We start from the raw sequence: 19,753 nt of genomic DNA, 5'->3' as shown, positions 1-19,753 counted from the left end.
GATTGTCATCAGCATGTGGACTTCGTGTCTGAGGAAGCTCTTAAAGTGGGCAGGGAAACAAATGGAAATTTGAACATCCAAATCTCTATAACAGGGCAAACTCCAAAGCTGCAGAACTGCTACTAAGAGATTGGGCTTTTTTGAAGGTGTAATTTTTGGTGGTCATGTTTTAGATTTTATTTATATGAATTACTTATATATGGGTCAACACTCAACAATAGTGTTTCCCAGCCTGGGTTCAGGAGAAAAGGATAAGAAAGAAGAAATAGTTCTGTAACACGGAATAAGGCTTTTCTCAAAAATTTTGCTTTTTCTCTTGTTACGAGACCCTTTTACCTCTTCAGAGCTCCACCTATTTGAGAAACTTGAGAAGGAAAAATCACTTGCTCATAACTCATGTCCGTACTTAGGGCATACATACACATTTGCCCCAAGGGATTGTTTACCTTCCCCAGAGTTATTAATGTTTTCTTTGAACATTCCTCTTGGCACACCCTTTCCACAACATGTCAGAGCAATAGCACAGTAGCACTATCTTAAATTTGTACAGCTTGATTGATCATGTCCCCAATTTAAACCTGTCTAAATGGAACTTCTAATGTGCAGCACCCACCAGTGTACTCATTAATAAAACCCTGATGCAGAGGCAGAACTCTTGTCCTCTGCATGGGCGCCTTAACAATCACATGAAAAAGTCTTCTTGATGCAACTGTTTATGTAAATTGTAACTATATTACAAAGGAGGGCTGAAATCAAATTTAAAATGTCAAGATCCTCAACCACTCCGAATACAGTCAGACTATCCTTTCTTCAGCCAAATGGAAACTTTTAGTACCCTCCCCTGGTTTTGACACTCTCTCCCCCTAAATACTTTTTGTACAGTCCCTAAGTGGAAGTGGTCTGTCTCTGCTATAAAACACTGCAGGAAACCTTGTGATGATAATGGGATCACAAGTAGTCATTGCTTTATTTTAACTGTTTACAAGGCAAAAATGCATGAGCAACAGACAAGCCCTTCACTATGTGTCCCATGAAGCATGGCCTTATAATTGATCAACTTGAGCATTGAAGATGACGTGTAGATAAACTGTATTGAAGAACTTTTTTTTTTGTTTGTTTAAAATGAATACGTGAGACTAAGGTATTGAACATTCACTGCCCTGCATGGTATGCAGTGATTGGAAAATATGCACTAACTCTTACAGTGTACATTTTATAGACTTCATGGACAACACTAAAGTTTGTCAATGTGTATTTTATTTTAAAGGGAGAGCTGTTACATGACTGCTAAGCCCAGTGAAAACATGTCTCAACATGTTTCACATGTCTCCCTGTGAAAAGAACTGGGAAAAAACGAGTGGTATAAATCTCCAATCAGATGTATGTGTTGGCCTCCTCCATAGGCTTGAGAGTGCTATGCCGTTTACATCATTGGTCCCCGGCCTTATGGGGCATGTACAGTCCGTATTGCTGCATGTTGGCAACAATACAGGAAGTCTTCCCGTCTTTATGACTTCCTGCATGGCGCAGACCACAGGAAGCTCGCTGGATGTAGGACACGGAAATAGCTTTTGCTCCCATAGCAGATGTAGGAATGTTAATGTAGGCACTATTCCATGCTTCTAAACTGCTTCCTTCCCATCATTCACTCTTATTCAAGCATACACTAGAGGTTGAGGTACAGAAAGTATATCTATAGTGATTGAGGTATGTGTAGAGCCAGTGTTTTCCCCATGGCAAGTTGCTATAATAAACATAGCTACAGGTGTTTTAGCTAAGGTAAACTTACTGTATTACAGTACACTGTAAGCTGCCTCTGCTAATCCTCCCACCACCACTAACCCCCCTCTCCTCCTATAGAGGCTTTAGGGCAAAGTTAACCACTGTAGACTCAAAATGCGTTTACACACACGGTCATGGTCAAACCAAGTGGATCCGATGGTTTGCTCCATCCACTACAGGGCTGGTGTGAGAAAATCTGATCCACAAATGCCACAACCATTTTCTAATGTATTTCCAGCTCTCTTTTCCTCACCACCCCCTCTTTCACATAGTGTACTTAGCCAAACAAAAAGGCCTTTCTCTGTCTTCCCCTCCCCTCCCTTTCTCCCCCCACCAACGAACGCGCACCCTTCTCTCTCGCCTCATAAGAGAATGTTTGCCATGATTATGGAATTGTATCTATTACAGGCTGCATGCGAAATTAGCTCTGTCACTCCATATCTGCTGGCTGGTCTGAGAAAAAGGGAGGTTGAAACTGTAAAAAAAAAAAAAAAAAAAAGAAAAGGGCCACATGGAGTGAGTGAGTGAAAACAAGAAGAGGTGAGGGGGGGCTGTGAGGCCTCTGTGCTTTATTTTCCTTGAAAGCTCTCTGAAAACCGCAGACACATGGTAAAGAATTCCCCTCATAGTAGGAGAAGGGGGAGGAAGGCCGGCTTTGCAAGAGAACACCACACTGTCTGTGATAAACACACTCACACACTGGGAAATATTATAGGCCAGCACACACACTTTGGAGAGGAAGGGAGTGTGTGAACCAGACGCGCAAACACTCAACCACACAAAAGGCGACACAGAAGGAGTGGGACTTTGAAGGAGCCGGCAAGCCAGCACCTTGACATGCCTGCACACGGAAACCTCCAACCATCATGTCACCTAAATAGCTCTCAGCGCTATGGGAAAGTGGTGGTGGTGGTAGGTGGGGGCGGGGGATGTTAATCCAATGTACAATGTGTTTAACTTTGACAGGCAACTCCTTCAGACCTTCCCACCCTCTCCTCGCTGCGGGGCCCCTTTGAGCTTGTAGATTGAGGACAAGCATTGAACTGGTATTTAGGTGGAGTTGGCTGACTGGGAAAAAGGGTCAGGTGGTGTGAATGGACCTGGTGGGAGCTGTGATGTGGGCTTAGCGTGGACCCAATGCCCCTGGAACAGAATGCCTCGTTCGCTGATTGATGAAGGGGGAAGCAAAAACACACATTTTGATAAGCTTTTTAAAGCTCAGAAAGAACAAAATCAGTAACAATGATTCTGCCGTTTATCTTGTCCTCTCTAACTTGTTTAGAAAATGATTTTTGCTTCACAGTTGTATTGCCCAACATGACACTACAGCAGAAGAACTACTACTAACATCCAGTGCTTTAGGTCACACATGGGATAATAAAATGGATCAGTAACGCCATCTAGTGGAACATCTGCTCCTGGTGTAAACACAGACCAGGTCACCGCAGGTAAAATCCATAGCCAGTGAAACTGCCACTGACAATACAGATTGGCCTAAGATTATAACAGCATAATTCTTGTCATTACAGTGTGTAACCATCATGGCTCAAATCAATAGGAACAAACCACACAATGACTTGTTTTCTTCAATTACTCTTTGAATACTTATTAATGGCTTATCAAAGTCAGAAATAGACCTTCTCACAAAAGAGAAAGAACAAGTTTTTCCATCCAATAGCATGTTAGCCCAGAGACCAGCATGCCGAAACCCCGCTTGTAAGCTCAAAAGAGGAGATGGAAAATCTGTGTCAGCACACTGAGTAGCCACTGCCTGCCTGGAAAATGAGGACACAAGAAATGGGAATGCAATCAATTTATAAAAAGCCTTCCAGTGTGACCCTTTTACTCTTCATGCTTGACATTACATTGTGCAAATCATTTGCCAAATGAGGCAACAGTTATTCTCAGAAATCCACGTTTGACCTCTTGATTTTCCACTCATAAGGTTTCGGTTTCTCGCAGGAGAGGAGGAGTGTGAAGTCAGAGTTTGAGGATGTCATGTAATAAAAATGCCATGTACAGAAAAACCCAGAAAGCTGAGGGAATCTCAGAAATATTTGAAAAGTCAATACATTAATTTTCACAATCAGGCCTTGAGCTGATCGATAATGTTCACAATGGACAGCACTGTAGGGCTGCAACCAACAATTATTTTTGTTACCAATTAAAACAACAGAAAATCGTGAGAAATGTCCATCATATTTTCCCAAGGTGACGTCTTCAAATGTCCTTTTTTGTCTAACAAACAGTGCACAAACCCCCACATATTTAGTTGACCATCACAGACAATGAAGAAAAGCAGAAAATACTCCAATTAAAGTAGTAGGCACCACCAAACACCTGGCTCAGATGATTAAAAACTTATCAAAACAGATGCTGTTTAATTTTCTGTTGATCATTCAACTAGCATAGTTGTTTTAGTTAGTAAACTAAATATGTTTTTGCAATTATTTATATATATATATATATATATATATATATATATATATGCCCTGCATTAACATACATTTTAAAGCTTATATGTTCCAGTTTTTCAGTTTATGTTGTAGTTTTTAGGCTGTACTTTTATTTATATTGCATTTTATTATATTGTTCTTTGTGCTATTCTGTACAATTTGGGAAATAGACTTCTTCACTTTCTTGCCAAATGAGAGGATGGATACCACTGTCTTCCAAGTCCATAACACATTAAGCTAGTGCCAGCAACCAGTTAGCTTAGTTAGCATAAAGAAAGGAAATAGGGGAAACAGCTTGCTTGCTCCCTCCAAAAGTAAGAAAATCCATCTACCGGCACATGTAAAGCTCACTAATTATATTTATATATATATATATATATATATATATATAAATATATAAAAAATATCTCATCACTTGTTTAATTCACACAAACGTTTCACCAGCCAGACTTTTTTCTTGGTCGGGACCAGTTGCTGAGACCAGAGACTCCAGGAAGTTTCTGGTTACAAAAATATCTATTACTGTGAACCAATTACTGCCAAGACTAAGAATTACATATTAAATTAACAACATTTGAGAAGATTTGGATAATTATGAAATTTGATACAAAACACCAAATGCCTCTGACTTTCTTACGCAGAAAAGTGTGAGACTGACTATTTTTAAAAAATCCACTAATTCAGTCATTTTGTTTAGGAATTCTGTAAACAGTCATTGAGAACAAAATCACAAGTACTTTTCCAACTTTTATTGGAATTGTTCCACATAACATGACAAGTTTCTCTCATTTCTCAGCATGGGACAGTTTCATTGACTTGAAGGAAATGTTCCCTGTTGATATTCGCAGATAATCCAGCTCTAACGAATCCTCACCAAGTCCCTGACTCTCTGTGGTATCAGCTGACAAAACATCAAACATATTAAAACCCCCACTTACACTTCCTTCGTGATCCAGGAATAAATCTGATGTGTTCGTGTCACTGTCAACGTCTTCACTTTTAACACCCAAATTGTTTTCCTCAACACTACTGAAATAGTCTTCCTCATCTTCAGCACGTGCTTCAGGACCTCTCCTTGTTTTATTTCTTTTATGCTCAGCCCCTTCTCTTTGCTTGGTCGTAGTTGTAGTGTTTGGAACATAATCCTTATCAGCCGGTGCGACTGGTGTCTGGGTTGTAGCTCTGACACCACTGAACGAAGCACTTCCAAGAATATCAGCAAACGTTTCCAGTTTATACGTGACAGCTTTGACACTGGCAGGCCGCGTGGGCAGCCTGACTATGGCTACATTTGTAGTTTCATTGATCAGAGAGGTATAGTCATTCAACTTGTTGCCATTAATGCGTTTTCCTTTCACACGTGTCCCTCTCACCATACTGCTGGTGGATCTGTTGAGAAGGATCGCCGTCTTTGCAACAGGTTTGGTTTTGTCAAGCGTTTTTGGCTCAGATTTTGGGCTTGATTCAACTTTGAGGTCCCCAGTTGATCTGAGATACGAGGAGGAGATAATGTGACTTGCTGTAGTTGGATTTTGTCCTTTGAACTTCCCAGAACTATAGATTTTGTGGTTCTTGTATTTGTAAGATGTAAATCTGGCAACTGATTCCGGACTTCCTAATGTCTTTAAAAGTGGTTTAAGGTCACGAATGGTTAGCTGATCTTGACTCACTGTGAATACATGGCTACTGCCTGGCTTTGTTTCACCTGTTTTATTGTAGCACCTGTGAATGCTGCTGCTTTTTGGTTGCTGGATCTGTAAGCTTCTAAGTTTAAACCTTTCAAAGCCTTGCTGGACTCTGGCAGGTTTCTCTGGCTCACCAAGTGAAGTTTTGGCTCCCTCGATTGGTCGAGGGCCAAATCCTTTGACACCATAGCTTCTGCATTGTCCGCGATCTGGGTTGCTTTCCCTACCAGCATCAATTTCAGGCATCAGAGTCAGGGCTTCCTTAAATCCTGATGTGAACGGCCTTGGAGTAGTCATGGTTTGGGCGATATCTAAAGTGCCAGTAGAAGGTGAGGAATAAACTGTGGGTGTCCTCTCAAGCTTTGCTGGTGTAGTAGTCAAAGTAGATGCTTTTCTCTGGCCAAAGCTGTACTTTGATGACAAAGACGGGTATTTATTTGTGATTTTAAACTTTCCTTTTTCAAAGCTGTATTGTTGAGAGTTGGCCCTTTCATTACAGCCACTGGAGGTGAGAACAGATGCATTTTTACATCCTCTGAAACCATAGAGGCCTTTCATGATTTGTCCAGGTTTGTAGGCATGCATTGATCCTCTTATGGCTGCAGTAACCAGGCTACTAACTTCAGATTTCTCGCTGCCAGTGGCATAGTTACCCTGGAAATCTGCATGAGGTATAGGGTCAAATATTTCCAAAGTGTTGTCTTTCCCTGGAGTGTGATGTACAGAGTTTTGAGCAAGAGTTTCTGCTGTGGTGCGGTGATATTTGGTGAAACTGTCTGTCCGAGCACCATACTTGGCCAAATTAACATTATGATACAGTGGAGCGGCATAGTGAGAGCGATGCTGTACATCGTTGGTTGGGTCTTTTCTTTGCGACTGTTGTAATTGTTTAAAATTTGAAGAAAATCTACCATAAACTTGTGCATCAGAGGGCCTTTGCTTATGTGGTGTTGTGGCCAAAGCGTTGGGTCCATCACCAGTTACTGTATTACCTGTCTCATACCCACCAACAGAAGTCTGGGAGTCCTTGAACAGATACGACTGGACGTTTTTGTGTCTTAGTGTCTCACTGCCACTCGCTGAGTCCAACCCCTGGGAAGAATCTCTGATGGATGATGTCAGTTTTTCTGGGCTTGGATTGCTTTTAATAACAGAGGCTTCTAGGCTATTGCTGACTGATGGTGCATGAGGGGCAGTTTGACTTGCAGAGCTGGGAAATTTACTTGATTGAATCCCACTAGATGTACTACGCTGCCAGGCCTCAGTGAGCTCGTTTGTCTCTTTATAGACACTGTAATGGCCTCTTGGAGATGGCAATAAAGTACTCCAATATTTAGTAGTCTGGGATGAAGAGTCAGAGGGCTGCCAGACTATTTTATCTTCAGCCACATGTGAAGAGTCCTTCCTAGGAACTTCCTGAGCATCTGTGGGCTCCCAAACTTGTGAAGGACTAGAACTCTGATGAAAGGGGCTGGCAGCTACTTTGTGAGATGATTTTCTAATGGTCATTGGGTATGAATTATAAGAAGTTGCACTTTGGGCTACTCTCTGAGAGAGTGGGAGATTTACTCTGGATTGTCGTCTCTCAAAGCTTTGTCCTCCGTGCTGAGAGTGGCTGGTGAAAATGTTACTTGCTGGCCTCACTTCACTCTGCACTCCAGTGATTCCCATTTGGGAGTGTCTGTTATCTGGGTTGTTTTGATTGTAACTAAAGCTACCGTCTGTAAACTGTAGAGGGTTTGATTGATGGTCAGTGATTGACGAGGCTTCTCCGTAATCTGTGCTTGTCTCAGTTTCACTATTAGTTCCAGTCTGGAGTCCCGTTTTGGTTGACAGCAGTCCAGTAGAGAGGGAAAGGTGTTGACTGTATGGAGTAAACAGTCGTCTGAGGACAATATGCTTCACTCTGTTGTCCACTTTGGTTGTTATGGGACTGGCTAAAGGTGGAAAAGAATAGGGACATAAGAAATAACTCTATGCTAGGCTGCAGGCAAACAATTTACTGTAATACCAGAGGAAAATCCCTCAAGTCAAAGTTCCCCCTTTAATTATTAAATTGTCACTTTTCTGTTTTATGCTCATTTTATTTCTACTTTTGGTTAAATAGAACCTGTTAACTATGCAGCAAAATCAAATACATTTCCAAATATGTTTACGTTAGTTGCTGTAAATCTCATTAAAATATAATCCATCTGCTTCTCTACTTTGTTGTTACATTGCCTAGGAAATCGTTATTCTGGCTTGCCAAGTTAAAGAGAGTGAGGAAATATATTTTGTTAATGTTAAAAAACAATCAGCTGTAGCTTTAAGGAAACAAACATGCCAGCCCCTATCTAACCCAACCAGCCAACACATTCCTCATGGCATTTTTCAGAGAGCTATTAAAGATAAGCATCATTGAAACTGCAGATGCTGCAGTATTGTTTAGCACTCACCTCTTGCAGCATCTGAACACATGATAAACGACATGACAGCTGCACAGACCAGCACAAAAGCAAACAAGAGTCTGCAGAGAGAAAAAAATACACTCACAGGAGTATTGTTGGAATTGATGGGTATTGTAATGCTGTCAGTCACAATCGCCAGCCCTGTTTTGATTACATGTGGGAAAAAGCCTGTAAACTGTGATATTTACCTTGAGTAGACAGCAGAATTTTCCAACATGATGGAGAGCTTCGTTCCCAGGTTTGTTAGAACGTAAAAAAAAGGACCTTAAAAAAAGTTGCTGTGTTGTCAATCCATGTGTTTTACTTGTCAAACAAATGAGTCATTGAGTTTTGACGCTCTGTTGCTGGTTGTGAGTCTGATTGGAGGTAATGCTGTTCACCTGGCCTCCACTTCCTGAAATTGTCTGTAGGGTACTTTTCTTATTTTAGCACGGTTCATGTAAAATACCTTGAACGCTCTTTAAATGTGATCTTTTCCCCAGTTTTATTTATTTTTCTTTAAATACAAGGATGTTTTTGCCTCCTCCTTTAACTTGACTTTATAAAGTCTGCTTTTAGTTAGGCCTAGACTTAATGCAGTGTGTTATTTTGACTTTGTACTTTCCCGCACACTCAGACACACAGGCCAAAGCTGTTGTTATTGGTTCATTTTGTAAAAATGTAAAAGAAGAGTTTAATGAAATCTTAAGTAATTTTTTTTTATATAAATATAAATGCCAAAGCATGGTTTCCATTTTGTATGACCATGTCATTCAGCATGCAGCCACAGAAAGCTTCAAAGTGAGTTTAAACAGAACTCATTTATTTTTCCTTAAATAGGTAACAAATATTTCAAAATAAATACATTCATCAAAAATAATAAATATCACAAACATGTGTGCATTAAAAGGCCTAAAAAAGGACCACTTGGCAGTTAACAATGAGGGGGGCTGTCCTTGGGCAAGATACTGAACCCCAAAGTGCCATCGTTGTATGTGAATGTTAGTCTCCTTTTGATGAGCAGTTGGCACCTTGCAAGGGAGCCACTGCCATCAGTGTATGAAGGGGTGAACATGACATGTAGTGTATGTAGTGGTCGGTCACATCAAGCAAGCAGAGGGCTTAAAGTCATGGTTAACTGTGTCCATGTCCATGCCAGTGAGGTTTCATCATCATCAAGTTCATGTTGTGTAGTAGAACCATTGAAAATAAATAGGCTATAGTATCACATTATCCAGGGTATCTGAAGGTGTAGACTCCTTAAAACATGTAGCAGGACATCATGGCAAGGTTCCTCACCTCGTCATTGGTCATACAGTCTGTAGGAGAAAAAACAGGACACATTTAGTTATTAATACAAGTTTTTTTTATTATTAAATAAACCTTTCTATTTAGTGTTGGATAGGCTACTAAAAAGTTACACATCAAGTCTTGTATTCTGCTCTGGCCTATCTCAGGACTAGGCTACTTTTATGAATAAGGGAATCAACAAGAACATGTTGCTATGTAAGCCTACGCCTACTTAATGGATGATTTTATGGAATCAGAGTCACAGTTTACACATTTGCTTAACCTGAAACCAAAATCCTAAACTTTGTAGGCCTACTTTAACAATAAAATAGTTGTGGCTTATTCGCTCAACTTCATAGCCTTAAATAAAAACAGAATCCAATAAAAGGTATATGGACTCGTGGCTCCCCACCAAAATGTTCGTTTTAAAAAACTCTTAATAGTTTGTCACTCACATTAACCCAGAAACATGACTAGTTGAAAAACTAATTATAAACCACAATACGCTGTGTATGCTACTTACTTTGTCCGCCTCTCTGCCGTGAGCTCTTCCCGCTAATCTTCCGCCAAACTTTGCTCCAAGTCCGCCGGAGCCTCCCACCTCTGGAGCCCGGGAAGGAGTCACTCTCCTCGGCTGGAATCTCGGGAAGCGTCGCCTCCTCGTCGCAGCCTTGAACATCACCGTCCTCGTCTCCCTCCGGGTCCTCCTCCTCTTCTTCTTCTTGGTCGAGGACCCCCGCGGCTAGCAGCCGCTCCAGGGCGCACTCATCCACCCTCAGCTCGGCTCTCATCTTCCCCTGTCCGGAGATGGATGTGGTGTGTCGGCACAGCGGGCACACGATTGACCTGTCAGCTCCCAGACGCGCCTCCTCGGGTCCCGGGGATCGTGAGAGGGCCAGCAGGCAGCTCTCGCAGAAGCTGTGTTTGCAGTGGAGCTCCCGGGGACACCGCCGACCTGTGTTATAGGTCCGATAACAAATTCCGCACTCAAGCTCTGAATACATCTTTCTTTCTGATGTGGGCTGCTTCTCAGCGAGTCACCTCGAGGGTTGAATAAAGAGAAAGTGAGCTGCCCAGACTTATAGCCTAACCCAGGTTGTGAGGCGGGGTGCGGAGGAGGAGGAGGGCTTCGTAGTAGCCTAGCTAGATTTTAGATAAATAAACATAACCTATGAGTCACCCAGCTCAAAATACACGTAATGTCATGGCACCTAATGGGCTGACACTATAGCCTACACACACACACACACACGCCTCCTTCCGGTGAATCACCACGATCAGGGATTATCCAGAGCAGAAACAAAGCCAAGGGCAAGCTGATGCAAGACACAGTATAATAAAGCCTTTATTTAAAGTTCAGTAAAAATTACGTCTGCGGTAGTGTGACCAGATTAGTAACAGGTGAAATTCGGATAAGGTAAATCGGGGGTGGGCGTGGCCTCCAGTTTGTTACACTCAGTCTCAAGGATTCAGTGAAAACATGCGAAAGTAAAAACACACCTTTCTCACCTTTTACCATGAGGTAACCTGTCTGTCATTTGGAACAAAACAATGACTGTGTTGTTTGTAACAGTAGGCTAGGCTATGTAGCCTAAATCATGATCCGTAGGCTACATAGGCCCACAATTTATTTATTTATTTATTTAACTTTAGTTAGTATTAATTACATCGGTGTGTTGCATGTCACATCTGTCTGTGTAAACGCGCGTGTCAGATTTCTGCGTGGCTGCCTGCAGCAACACCACTATCTTCATTTAGGCTTACCAGAAAATAAAAAGGTCAAAGCGCCTTTGTCCACGGTGCCATGCAGTCCCTGCTGCAGCAACGGAGAGCCGAACAGTGCCCGACGGACAACCCTACAAATAACAGGTAGTTATCAAGGGAAGGTTAAAATCAAGAGCTGGACTTGGTTGAGTAGCCTATCTTCCAGTCCAGTAGACCTTCAGTTAGGCTAACCTTCCCTTCCTTTCCCTTATTAGGCTACAGCCTAACTAGGCTATAGCTAATCAAAACTCAGCCATAACCTAGTCTAATTTTCGGGACCAACAGGACATGATTCGGGACTGTGCCGACTTTCTCGGACGTTTGTTTAGCCTTAGTGTTTGTGTGTGAGACGTGACGTTTGCTCCTTCCTGTCATGGTAAACCCCAAGCAGCCCTCCTCTTATCAGTTGTTTCAGTATGAACTCCTTTCATGGTTACTTCCGCTGAAATCTTGGCAATCACAAGCTCTCTCTCTCTCTCTCTCTCTCTCTCTCTCTCTCTCTCTCTCTCTCTCTCTCTATGTGTGTGTGTTTTGAATAGTCTTTTGTTGATTATTTTTTTCTGGCTAACCTTCCCGCTTTTGCCTCCAGCATTGAGGCTTACTGTAAGGGCTTCATGCAAAAACAACTTTTTTAAGCTGGATGACTGTAAAAGGAACTCTTTTCCAAAAAGTGAGGAGAATGAAAGGAAGGAAATGTCTCCAGTTACAATGAAACGGTTAAGAAATGATTTTCTTGACTTTTAAGTCAAAGTCAAGTTTGTGTGCCTTTCCATGTGTCTGGGTGATTTTTTTCCTTCTTCTTCTTCCTCTTCTTCTTCGTCTTGCTGAATGCTTAAAAAATCCATCACAACGTTTTCACCTGACTGGACTATAGGCTATAGTGTCAGGCGTAGCATAAAGTAACTACAGAGGAACAAGCTGAGCACATTCCCTTTAAGTCAGGTCAGTTTTATTTATACAGCCCAATATCACACATTTGCCTGAAGGGCCTTCACAATAGCTACAGCAGTGGTTCTCAAAGTGGGGTCAGGGGACCTCCCAGAGGTCCTTGAGGGGATTGCAGGGGGTCCCCAGAAAAAAAAGGGTATCATTCATTTTCACTGTAAGTAACACAATGACAGAAAGTTTGACTAATTCGGTCATGGTTTTAATACACTCTCTGTAATAAAACATCTAAAAGCAGAAAACCTATCAGATGGACAATCCTGGGACAAAATCTTATTAAATGGGGGGTCCATTGTCTAATTTGTGTCAGTTTAGGGGTCCTTCATGTGAAAAGGTTTGAGAACCACGGCTCTACACCATAGGACATATTCTATCCTTTGACCCTTGAGCTGAATAAGAAAAAAACTCCCCCACAAAAGCTCTTTTAGAATTGAGACTAGTCTCCACCTGTCGAATTCATAATCCAAAATGTTGTTAAAGTCTGTCAGAACTGTTGCTTCTTCACGGTCTGTTGATAATGTTAATTCATTTGTTGAACGTCGTAAACTAAAATTCTGTCTAAATCTTACACATTGTACCTTTTTAAGGGGGAAAAACCTTGGAAGAGCAACGGCGTAGGGATCACTCTACCGGGAAGTACAGACATGCAATAGCAATAAGTTGTCATTTCCAGTGCGTCAAATACTGACGCTTTGAGAAAGCCTGACAAAGCTTCGGTATTTGATATACAAGGTAGCCTACACTTCAGTGTCTGTATAAAACTCTATTTGATATGTGGTATTCAGCATCAATTGAAAACTCCATTAGGTTAACTAAAAGTTTGTGCTTTGGGATGAAACAAGCACTTATTACTTGACGGTGGATGGGTTACATTGAAGTTACTTGAAAGCCAAGGGCATCATACGGACGCTGAAGCATACCTTTTGTATCAAAGACGCTTTGTCAGACCTACTCAAAGTGTTGGTATTTCACGCCCTGGGATGAGACCAGACTGGCAATAGGTGTGCATAGACCAACACAATAAAATCACTGTATGGAAAATCGGGATTGACAAAACAATTTAACACGAGCTCCCTTTCCCAATAATCCCATTAATTTGTTTTGAATCTTGTAGAAATTCCACTGAACAGTTTTTTAATCGCGTGGTTTGATCAGACTGTCAGTGTAAAAATAGTTTTAACTGAAAACAGCAGAGTAGGCGTGGGGCATGTTTGTACAAAACAAACTGGTTACCAGGAAACAGACACCATGCTGCAGGTGATGACTGCTTTATTTAGCCTATCTGTCAATAATTAACCTGTTGACACTTCATAGTAACTACTCTAAACATAAACGCATGAGCCTAACTGGGTTTTTTTGACACACACTGCACTTATTTGTAGTAATAATTGGAGTTTGGGGACAGCCATTTGATAATTTTACGATTTTTTCTTTACTCTTATTGTTACAACTTACACCGTGTTGTACCAGGACGTACAGACAAGCAATAGCAACAAGTCATTCCAGTGCGTCAAATACTGACGCTTTGAGAAAGCCTGACAAAGCGGCGGTATTTGAGGTACAAGGTCCTACTCTTCAGTATCTGTATAAAACTCTTTTTTGATATGTGGTCTTCAGCATCCATTTAAAATACTTTTAGGTTTAGGAAAAGTTTGTGGTTTTGGGATGAAATAAGCACTTATTATGTGACGGCGGATGGGTTACATTGAAGTTACTTGAAAGCCAAGGTGTCTCATATGGACGCTGAAGCATACCTTTTGTATCAAATACAGACGCTTTGTCAGGCTTTCTCAAAGTGTTGGTATTTCACGCCCTGGGAAGAGACCTGACTGGCAATAGGTATGCAACAGACACCATAATTAACCAGGTTGACACTTCATAGCTCAGAATACGAACACATTAACTGTTTTCTTGACACACACTGACACGTGAGATACGGCACTTATTTTTTAATTGTACTTGGAGTTTGGGGACAGGCATGTGATCGATTTTTGCAATTAATTCTTTACTCTTATTGTTACAACTTACCCCGGTAGTGGGGCCTGTTGTAAGCATGGAACTTGTTGTATTTGACATTGCTATTTATTTATTTATTACACTACACACACACACAGGCTTTTAAACACTAACTTTCAATGCAGAGAAATATAAGGATGTTAATAATTACACCCTAATCCACACTTTGCTGTTCAAAAAGTCCTACATGCTGACTGTGCGGAAGCATAAAAACATAATATGCAAGTAAAGTAAGAGGTGTAGGGATCAAGAGGCTCCAATCTGTCATTTTCTGTCTTGTGTGTCCTGATTACCTTCACATCACCAAGGGTTTAATTACCGCTGAGCAAACCACACAGATGCCTCATGGGGAGACTAGACATGGAGACGAGTACAATCAGATCAGACGGATCAAAAAACAGGAGACTGCCAGCGAGCCAAGCTCATACTCGTATAGCTACAGAATATTAAGGTAGGCCTATAAACTAAACTGTGCACACAGAAGAGGGGGGAAGACACTCCAGCCAGGATGAGATCTGCACCAACATGAGAGGAAATATGAACTGTGAGAGGGGAAGCGCCTGGGTCGGAGGTGGGCATCAAAGTGTGCTCTGATCAAAGGCGTGTCTGGTGGGTAAGTGGCTCTCTCTTCTTTGTGTGTAATGATGGATCGCTGCCAGTTTCTCTCTGTAAAAATCCTACTGAACCTGCTGGCCTGTACTGATACAAGAGGGCTCATTCATTTATACAGAGCAACCGTGTCAATCAGATCTTAGTTTCAACATTCACAACTTGTTTGTCATTGTGATTTTGGAGGAATTCAGAAGGATTACGGTTGGAGTAAATCTATATTTTAACCTCTATTGTTTGCCTTGATTCTATGAATGTTGACTGTAAGAAAAGGTTTCAGGGTATGTGTTGCCATGCAGCAATTCAAAGGAGACCCCATCTGCTAGGCAACAATCCCCCCATGAGTGAACTAGGGTTGCCTTGTAATTGTCCCATGTGAGCAACAAACAGGGACAAAAAAGTGTTTGTAAAGAAAAGCAAATCTAATGCTTTGTTTCAAAGACTGGAAATAGGGGGAAAGCTAGTTTTAAAGATAATAAAAAAACACCTGCACCTCTAAAATTCACTCCTTATACCTTTTACATTTTACTTCCACTTTACTTCCAGAGAGAGTTCAGATAGCTGTTTCCTCCTGTTTATAGACAGGAGACAAACATCAAAAAAACCCAAAAACCTTTATTTGTCCCACAGTGGGGGAAATTGCTGTAAGCAAAGACAAGAGCAGAGATAGATAAGTGTACAAGTAGCATAAACAAAAAGTGTCAAACAAAGAAGTACCGTTCTTACAGAAAATAAAAACAAAGTTACTGTACGTTAAATAAGACTAAAATAGACCTTATACAGTACAGTCTCCTGCGTCATAAATAAATACTGGTAATATAAAAGTATTGTAGAACAGCAATGCACATAAGTCAGATATAGCAAACTGTATTATACAATAATTGCACATGAATTAGTAAAATTGCACTTATGGAAATTATGCACAGATGTAATAATGGCACATGGGATATATTGCACAGAGTCAACAGTGTTCATTGTACAGTCTGATGGCCGCTGGAAGGAAAGATCTGTGGTATCTCTCCTTCACACAGCGGGGGTGGAGCAGCCTGTCACTGAAACTGCTCTCCAGGGCTGACAGGGTGTAGTGCAGGGGGTGTGATGGTGTCATGGTCCAGCATAGCTGTCAGTTTAGCCAGGACCCTTCTGTCTCCCACCTCCCTCACTGAGTCCAGAGGACAGCCCAGGACAATGCTGGATTTCTTGATCACCTTGCCCAACTTTTTTCTGTCCCTCTCAGTGATGCTGCTGCTCCAGCAGACCACAGCGAGGATGGCTGACGCCACCACAGAGTCATAAAAAGTCTTTAGGAGGGGCCCTGTCACTCCAAAGGACCTCAGTCTCCTCAGGAAGTACAGACTGCTCTGACCCCTCTTGTACAGAGCATCTGTGTTGTGAGTCCAGACCAGTTTGTCGTTCAGGTGAACACCCAGGCCTACTTATAAGTGTCCACTCTCTCAGTGACCATTCCCTGGATGTTCACCGGAGGGGGGAGGGTAGACCGCCGTCTGCGAAAATCGACCACCATCTCCTTGGTCTTTCCCGCGTTGATCAGGAGGTGATTTCGCTGACACCAGTCCACAAAGTTCTGTGTCAGTCCTCTGTACTCTGCATCGTCATCATCAATGATGAGGCCGACAATGGCAGTCGTCAGACATGAGAATGATATCGATCTTCTCATCTAACTCTTGACAAAAAAGAGCAAATAGACTTCAACTGAATATTTGCCACTTATACAAATTTTTAATGCGGCAAAAACCTTGGCTACCTGGCTGAGCAGTTTACATTTATTCAGTGTCAATTACCCTCATTTCAAATGGTCCTTAGTGTTAAAGGGCCACTCCAACAATTTCGTGTTGCACTTCCATGAAGTTTGAAGACTTATGAAGGTATAGATCAAGCTACCTAAACATTGGATCCTACATTTGCCACGATGCCACTCAATAGTGTTTGCCTATATGCTTTTTTCTTTTCAACTGTCAGTGTCTAACACAAGCTTGCCTCTAAAAATTCTCAAAGCCAATGACATCACACTTTTGCCATATTTTGCCATACTTTAGAAAGCTCCCCCAGAGCCACCGAAGATACAACTGTTTTCACAGACTGAATAAAACTCTGTAAAATCAGTAAAATCCGTGGAGGGCCACTTTAAATGACTCAAATAAAACAAATCCAAGTGGAGAAAAATGGACGTGCACGCACTCATGTGCACATGCAGGATGCATCTTTACAGTGACTTATTACTTCCTTTCACAGCTCTTCTGTTGCTTTGCTTTTTCATTTCCCAAGTTCCTGGACGTGCTCTGAGCGTGGCGGCCAGCACACGCTACATGGAACTGGAGTTATTGTGAGTAAGTAGAGGGGAGGGGGTTAGACGGTAGATGGCTGAGTGGTTAAATGGATGAATGCTATGACTCATGGGCTGTGGAATCTGTTCATAAAACCTAGACGTAACAAAGCAACATCCCATGGAGAGCATATTCTAGTCATTAAAACAAACATTGGCCTCTGGAGTTGTCTTAATCTCACAGAAGTAGACTTAAAACTGTTTTCTCTTTACAGATTTTAACAATCTTCTGTTAAAGATTAATCCACAAGTCACATCTTGCCGTCATTGACCTCACAAGCACACTCCATCCACTCCCTCTCCCTCCTACCATGACAGGGGACATTGTCCCAGCTCCCCAGCAAGGGGACCCAGCTGCTGCAGCACCAGGCCCCAGCATCACCTCTGGGGAGCCTGTAGATGTGGAGTGTCCCATCTGCTACCAGGAGTACAACCAGTACAACAAATGCCCTCGGATGCTGGATTGCCTCCATGTTTTTTGCACTGAATGCCTCCAGAGGATCCAGCTCTGCCCCAGCGAGCGCCACCACAGCCCACCAGCCATCCCCTGCCCCCTTTGCCGCCACCTCACCCCTTTGGAGACTGGGGATGCCCTCTCCTTACCCTGCAATTCCCGCATCCTAGCCAGGCTGCCCCCCGTGGCCTTCCGCCTGCCTGTGGCCATGGCAAGTCGCCATGCCACCGTCACCCAGAGAGTGGTGCTCTCCCTGGAGGGCGACAGCAGGGACACCCGCTTCATCATCCTGCCCACCATCAGCCTGCAGGTGCAACAGATGCACCCGGACAGGCCGTATGGCGGGGCGCCAGGCCTGGTGGGGGAAGAGGAAGTCATACAGCAGAGCAAGAAGACGCTGTTCTGTGTTCAGCTGCTGGCGGTCATCTTCTGGATGGTGTTTGTGATCACCTGCATGGTCGGGGTGGTGTTTGGGCCACAACTGTTGAACAGGCATCTTTAACAGGAAGCATGGTTTATCTCTTAACTCAGATATAGTTATTAATACAAAGTCATGATATATAGTCAACAGGGATGCACTGTAAAAAAAAGTAGGTTGACAAAACAATTTGAGAATATAAAACATTTTCATTTATATTTTTATGAAGATTTCTTGACCACTGTGTTTGCTACTCACCCTGTAGTTATGGGACCAACTCACATTATACTTTACTTGTAGAATACCCCTACTTACACCAACCTTTACCATAGACATTTTGCCTTTACTTGCTACTGCTTATTTGTTGCTCTTTCATTAATGATATAGACTGATGAAGAGTTCCCTCTAGTGGTCTATTTTGAAACAGATGAGCTGAGAGCACAACTGTAAATAAAAGGATTAAAAACTAAAAGTGCTTTCTCTCTGTGTGCCTGTTTGATACTGTTATAATACAGCTAATGACTGAAAATGAATAAAGGTGGCCTGCATAACGCATATACACTGTGTCAGATGAATGCATTTAGAAAGATCTGTGCTCTTGGATATTTATACACAATTTCTAAGATAAAGAATTTAATTTCCTTATCATAGAAACCATTCACGGAATAAAGAATTAGAAGAATTAAATTACCTCCAGAAGAACAATGACTTCTTATGTGGATAACTGTTCTTGGCAGGCTGTGATGGCGAGGATGCAATAAGCCAGATTAGATAATCTATTGGCTTTAATGATGGCATTTAATAGAATAATGATGCAAAAGTGATTGTAAGGTACTCCTAATGTGTTTCTGTGTGTGTGTGTGTACCATGGTGTGTACTCTTTCTTTATTGGGCTGTGTAGATGATTTTTCTTGTTAATGGTGATAGATAAATATATTTAACCCTGTTCGTGAGTTCAAGTGGCCCACTATCAGACACTTTTAGCAAGCCACAACACATCTAATTCAGTATAGAACTAATAAAAATGGTCCAGAACAAAGATGTACAAGTAAGTACAAGTTCAGTTAGTAGAAGTACAACTGCACAATTTAATTTCAGATACAGGGATGGAAACTTCATTGTTTGTTGGCACCTGGGCAATATTGGATTGGGTTTCCACTTGAAGGATTATTTCAGTTGATATTGTGATTTAGTGGTGCACATTCCCAAATAAATTTGCTGCTCATTGAAGTACAAAAAAACAACTAAGTCACATTGAACATAGGCCTATGGGGTTTCTAAGGGTCTGGGGCCCCCGAGGCAGTTGCTCAGTTTGCCCTGACCTACTCTATTGTACTTTTTACTTCATTGCATTTATCTGAAAGCTGTAGTTAAAAATGTTTTAAAGCTCCTAATGAGGTATGAGGCATTGTCAGAGTTTTAAAAATCCAGTCGAGTGATTAGCTCCCATTTAACAAAAGTATAAACAGCAGTAATACTTAAAACATAAAGCTTATAACATTATATCAGTTTGACAGAAAAATAAAGTACTTTATTTTACGTCTAACAGATCAAATTTGAGTGA

At 41.7% G+C, this 19,753-nt stretch overlaps 3 protein-coding genes across 11 annotated transcripts; 1 reads left to right on the top strand and 2 right to left on the bottom strand.

The window, feature by feature from the left end:
* Window positions 1-4,972: 4,972 nt before the first annotated feature.
* LOC123980114 lies at window positions 4,973-8,739 on the bottom strand. Its single transcript, XM_046064342.1, has 3 exons — window positions 8,559-8,739; window positions 8,359-8,429; window positions 4,973-7,860 (listed from the first exon to the last, which is right to left on the bottom strand). The coding sequence occupies exons 1-3, from the start codon at window positions 8,585-8,587 to the stop codon at window positions 5,024-5,026; spliced, it is 2,937 nt and encodes a 978-aa protein (XP_045920298.1). The 5' UTR covers window positions 8,588-8,739; the 3' UTR covers window positions 4,973-5,023.
* A 412-nt stretch (window positions 8,740-9,151) lies between these two features.
* On the bottom strand, window positions 9,152-10,941 carry si:ch73-335l21.4 (E3 ubiquitin-protein ligase-like). The gene is made up of 2 exons (XM_046064397.1): window positions 10,163-10,941; window positions 9,152-9,668 (listed from the first exon to the last, which is right to left on the bottom strand). Exons 1-2 carry the CDS (start codon window positions 10,641-10,643, stop codon window positions 9,610-9,612), a joined length of 540 nt encoding a protein of 179 aa, XP_045920353.1. The 5' UTR covers window positions 10,644-10,941; the 3' UTR covers window positions 9,152-9,609.
* si:ch73-335l21.2 (RING finger domain-containing protein) lies at window positions 10,169-18,744 on the top strand. Of its 9 annotated transcripts, none has more exons than XM_046064383.1 (3): window positions 10,169-11,508; window positions 17,260-17,321; window positions 17,636-18,744. In XM_046064383.1, the coding sequence occupies exons 1-3, from the start codon at window positions 11,444-11,446 to the stop codon at window positions 18,271-18,273; spliced, it is 765 nt and encodes a 254-aa protein (XP_045920339.1). In that variant the 5' UTR covers window positions 10,169-11,443; the 3' UTR covers window positions 18,274-18,744. The 9 variants fall into 9 exon arrangements, with proteins under 9 accessions (XP_045920339.1, XP_045920338.1, XP_045920343.1 ...); XM_046064382.1 differs by having other exon boundaries at window positions 17,227-17,321; XM_046064387.1 differs by having other exon boundaries at window positions 11,451-11,508; window positions 17,260-17,317; window positions 17,533-18,744.
* Window positions 18,745-19,753: the final 1,009 nt, after the last annotated feature.

This window comes from Micropterus dolomieu, linkage group LG12 (assembly GCF_021292245.1).
Source record: "Micropterus dolomieu isolate WLL.071019.BEF.003 ecotype Adirondacks linkage group LG12, ASM2129224v1, whole genome shotgun sequence".
Lineage (NCBI taxonomy): Eukaryota > Metazoa > Chordata > Actinopteri > Centrarchiformes > Centrarchidae > Micropterus > Micropterus dolomieu.
This window is presented reverse-complemented; position numbering and strand designations above follow the sequence as displayed.